The 5,020-nt window shown below is 45.8% G+C and overlaps 1 protein-coding gene across 1 annotated transcript in view; it reads left to right on the top strand.

The window, feature by feature from the left end:
* FBLN2 (fibulin 2) overlaps positions 1 to 5,020 on the top strand; it is an 82,549-nt gene that overhangs the window by 14,512 nt on the left and 63,017 nt on the right. Inside the window, 1 exon segment of the mRNA XM_031063507.1 lies at positions 1 to 421. This exon segment is cut by the window's left edge and continues 10 nt beyond it. Within this exon segment, the coding sequence (XP_030919367.1) occupies positions 1 to 421 (421 nt within the window).

Here is a 5,020-nt window from a genome sequence, read left to right as displayed (position 1 = left end):
AAGGAGGCACCAGCCACCACCGGGACTCCCCCCCAGCACACCACGGCCACCACCGAGGCATCCCAGCACCTGGAGGAGTTGGAGAGGAGGCCAAAAGGGGACAAAGAGAGGCACGAGCAAGAAAGAGCCCCCAGCTCTAAAATGAAAAAGCATGCCAGGAAGGAAGAGCCAGAGGGTAGCATGTATCAGGGCTTGAAAGAGGTGAACTTTACAGAGCCGAGCTCAGCAAGATCATCCCATGAAGGCCTCGAGGGGAATGATTTCCCCAAGGTGAAGTTCAGTGCAACAACCTCTCCTCCGGTTGCTCTGAAGGAAGACCGCAGCCAGTCCTCCCCAAAGCAGTCGCAGACGCTGTACCGGTACCATCCCGAGGAGGACGGGGACCCCAACTCCATCCACGCTAACCCCAGGCTGCCTGAAGGTAAGAACAACTCCGGTATGGGTGTCTGGAGAACTCTTACTCGTGGTAACATTGGTGCTCATCCTCTGCTGTGTTGTTCTTATTGTTGCACATGGCCTTGAAATCAACCAAGCCACCACCAACCTTTCTTCCATCCCCTCAGGAGGTGGTTTGTGTTTCATTTCACAGAACAGGTACCATTTCACTGTTGCCCACCTTGCTTTGATTTCACAGACAGTGGATGGGGTTTTCTGGTATTTTAACTTTATTTCAGATGATGATTTATTAAACTCTGGCATTTTTCTTCAATTACTTTTAACTTCAGTTGTGATGTTAAAGAAACCTCTTCCTCTGCATAGAAGGATTTAATTATTTATCTCCAGTTACCAACTCAGTGTAATCGCATTTTTAGCTTTTGTCTTCTGGAAAGGAAGTGAAACAGTTGTGCTTTCACTTTCTAAATAAAAATATTTAGGGCACTTGTAATATTTATCTCATGGTTGAAAGGCTGTCTAAGCTCATTAGTTCAAGAACTCGAGAGATACACTCAAATACCCCTGAGGACTAGTAGGGAGAAAAAGGGCTCTCTATGTTTTCATGGGGCTGGAAGTTTATGATGTTTATGATCAGCTGTGGCAAGTATACGTATTTCCTCCCTGCCTCTGGATTCCTCTTGACATCTGCAGGGAATGTTGATTATACACTTTATGCAATGCTCATTACTGTAATGAATGCAAACTTCATCGCTGTAAATTAGCACATATACAGCTCACATTTCCAATTCATTTTTCATCAAATCAAGAGCAGTACCTCCTCTTTCAAGACGTGGCACAAAATGTTCTCCCAAAACTCAGCTGGAGGATGCTTGCAGAGAATACTGATGAGTCCCTGGGCAGTGGCATTTCTCCTGGGTGTGTCAGTAGTCCTTAAATCTTGAGCTGTCCAGTCCATCTCCTGGAGAAGTTCAAGGCAGATGGGAGGAGGAGAGCAGATTTGGAGCTCAGACTCTAAGTCCCAACACACACAGCACCCCGTGGCTGTTCAAACAGAAAGTGTGCCACGTCCATGGATGGAGATGGCAGCCTTTTTCTTTTCCTTTGACTTCCCTTTTATTTGCTTCAGCCTCCCTCAAAATCTGAGCTGTGCATCAAGGCTGTGTATGATACATGGGCCTGAATTAGGACTGACACACAATAACCTGTTTCCCGATGTAACTTTAAAGAAGATTTTTTTTAAATAAAATTGGCTTTTCTTCTTCTTTCAAAAAAGGATAAATGGGTGGAGCACCCTGAAACTTTCAATGAGAGGGTTTAAGGAAGTCTGTTGGGGTGAAAGTGTTCAGCACCAGAACTAAATACTGAATTTTAGAGTCTGCTTGGGTGATTTGCAGTCTGTGATTCCCAGGAACTGCTTGGCTGAGACAGGTCTCATTGGGGGATGGATTAGGTTGAGGTGCCTGGAGCAAGATGTGATGGATGGCATGTCAGGCATGAATCGTTCAGCTGGCAGAAGCAGGCTTGGGAATCACTGGGTGCCATTTCCCCCTTAGCTGAGATACCTGTGATTTCCTTTAAATATTGCAGAGGTAGAAATGAGAAATAAATGTCCCGTGGGAGCACAGAACTCTCTGACTGGCTGTAGATGCTGCAGCTCCAAGGCTGCTGCTTCCCTGCCCCACGAAGCTGCTGCATGTTTTGGGAGCCAGCACTGGTGCCACCAAACCGTGTCCACCACCCACAGTCACTGACAGGTGGGACCTGGACAGGCAGCCCCTGATCTGCCCCACCATTCCCATCAGGAATATTGGTGGAAGCTCTGTATAGAACTGCAGCACCCTCTCAAAAAATGAGGGCTCTCTTTTGCCATGACCAGCGCTCGTGCCTAGGGACAGCAGTGCTTCCACTCGTTATGCTGCTGTAATTGACGTGGTTGTGATTCATGGGAGCAGCTCCATATGTTTCAAGTAATAAAACACATACATCTTGTGTCTTTGGTGACTTCTGAGCCCGTGGTGGAGGGGGAGTGAAGATACTAGTCAGACTTGAAAGAAAAATTAATCTCGCCTACAGATACAGAACGAAAGCATAAATTTTGTGCATGCATTTCCAGCTATAAAATGGCAAAATCTACCAGAATTGCCAAATAACTTCTTTTCTCCCTTCAGGAATTGTCAGCATGGTGTAAACTACATCAGTCCCCTGATTTTCAGAGCCTGTGGGGCTGTTGTGCTGTTCCCTAAGGAGGCTGCAGCCGCTCTGGCAGTGTGCAGGGTTCTGTTCGACTGGCTCTCAGCAGTGTGCTCTGGGGTACATTTCTGTGACTCTACAGCCATTCTAGATTTATTTTTATGTTTTCTTTAGTGTTTCTTTTTCCCCAGAGTTTAGGAAAGTTTGTGAGCTTCCAGAGAGGCTTTCAGCCCAAGTTAGGTGGCCGTTGCATTTGTTCCTACTGTTTAGCTGTATCCTGGCCCCAGAATTCTGCTGTGCTTGGGTCCTGATGTCTTTGGTTAAAAACTTGGCTTCGTTACTTGTATTTTACATATCTCACTTTGGTTTTATATGTAGCTGAGTTTTCATCTCCCAAATCTTTGCTGGTTCATATGTAATCTAATGGTGGAAACAACATGGAACACTTTGGTGCTCAGGAAAGGTTAATTTTGTGGTTTGGTTTTCTTTCTTCTTTTTAGCATTGTTTTTATCTGTCGTATTGCCCTGTGTTCACATCAGCTACTCCATTCCTAAAGGAGCTGTAAGTGTACAGCAGAGGTAATTACTCAGCTGAGAAAGTGCAAATTAAGTGCTTTCACCATGGGAAGGGATGAGATTAATGGAGACTGTTCTCTTTATACAGTCTCTCTCCAAACATTGATCTTACCCTGTCACTTACTGCAAGAGCAGCAAATGCGGGGAATTTTAATTTCTGTATTGCCTATTTCCTCATCCTAAAAATACCCTGATCAGGGCAGGGCTGACTAAAATATATTTCAAGAACTTAGTGTCAAATTCTGTTAAGATTTTCCCACTTTCTTCCATTTCCCCATGCTCTGGCAGTAGAGTGCTATTCCTTGGATAAATGTAACTCAGGTAGCAAGCAGCCTCACTGTGAAAGTTTTATGATTTGCATTCTGGTTTTGGCAGGCTCAGCAGCAGTTTGGATCTAGCTGGACCTGCCATGTTTCAGAATCGAGGTGTTTTTCCACTTAAACTTCTCCATGACTGGTGATTTTTTTTCCCGTGGTGGCTTGTAGAGATAAAGATAATTGTTCTGGACCTGGAGTAAATTGCACCAATTTGGGAGCTGAGATCAGTGGATGTGAGAGTGGCATTTATTGCAGGTGAATCCTGCCCAGGCAGGAGCTTCTGGGAGGCTCCTGTGAAACTTCTGAGGATGTAGCCGAGATTCCAACCCACCCATCTGCTGAATGTTTGCTGATTCTGAAACTCCTGGAATAGGATGACCTTGAATTTCTGAAATGAGGGCAGACAGATCCATGTGCAGGTCCATGTGATGGTCCTTTTGGTCTCTTCCTGGATATTCTATGACTCTGTGAAAGCAGACCTGCAGTGAGGGTTTGGAAGTATTCCCTGAGCTCATCCACCCTTTGTTCCTCTTACTGCCACCATAAAAAGCACTGGAGGTGGGAGAATGCTTGCATGGTCCTTCAGAAACAAACTCTGTTTGCAATTAATTTGGATTTTTTGCTATCAGGTGAAGTGTTGTCTCATTTTTACTTGAATTACCTCAGGCTTAATCCTGTGTTCTCTACTTTATCCCAGTCCTTTGTGTAACAGGAAGAAATGAGCTTTGAGGCCTCAAAATAGGATATCTGAGGAGTAAAAATAAACCTCAGGAGATTGGTGTATGAGGAGAAAAAGTCTCTGGGCCAGCAAGTGTGAATCAGCATGAATTACAGCCCGGGGTGATAGTGTTCAGTGGTTCCTTTGGTGGCTGGAGTTCTGAGGTAGCACGGGTGGGAATAAGGCAGTTTGAGATACTTGCAGAAAGAGGAAGACTAAAATACTATAAAATTTAAAAATGTCTATCTATTCTACAAAAAGTGGCTTTTGTACTTTATTAGGCAGCCAGATGCTAGTTGAGATGGAAAAATGGAAATAATTCAACCATTTCTATTAATGAAAACATCCCATGTGTGATATGTGGGGGGCTGATGCCCTCACAGCTGCTGGTGCACAGCCTTCCCTGCACCCTTCCCTTGTCACCTCAGGCATGGATTTGTGAGCAGAGGGTGCAAGGGAAACCCAAACGTACCCTAATGACACAGAGGAGTGCACTCACAGCAGATGTTTGCAGATTCTGCAATATACAGTAGCCAGAGTACCCAATCTGCAGGTACAGATGTGACCTGGCTCTCTGCTTCCTCAGCTCCTGCTTTCCATTGGGTCTGTGTCCAGTGCTGGGAGCAGTCCCGTGTGAGGGATGGGAGCAGTTCCATCCCGTGTGAGGGATGGGAGCAGTTCCATGTGAGGGATGGGAGCAGTTCCATGTGAGGGGTGGGAGCAGTCCCAGGAGCAGTTCCATGTGAGAGATGGGAGCAGTTCCATCCCATATGAGGGATGGGAGCAGTCCCATGTGAGGGGCGGGAGGAGTCCCACGTGAGGG

Source organism: Geospiza fortis, unplaced genomic scaffold, assembly GCF_000277835.1.
Source record: "Geospiza fortis unplaced genomic scaffold, GeoFor_1.0 scaffold394, whole genome shotgun sequence".
Lineage (NCBI taxonomy): Eukaryota > Metazoa > Chordata > Aves > Passeriformes > Thraupidae > Geospiza > Geospiza fortis.
Note: the sequence above shows the minus strand (reverse complement) of the source record. Positions and strands in the feature narration are given on the sequence as shown.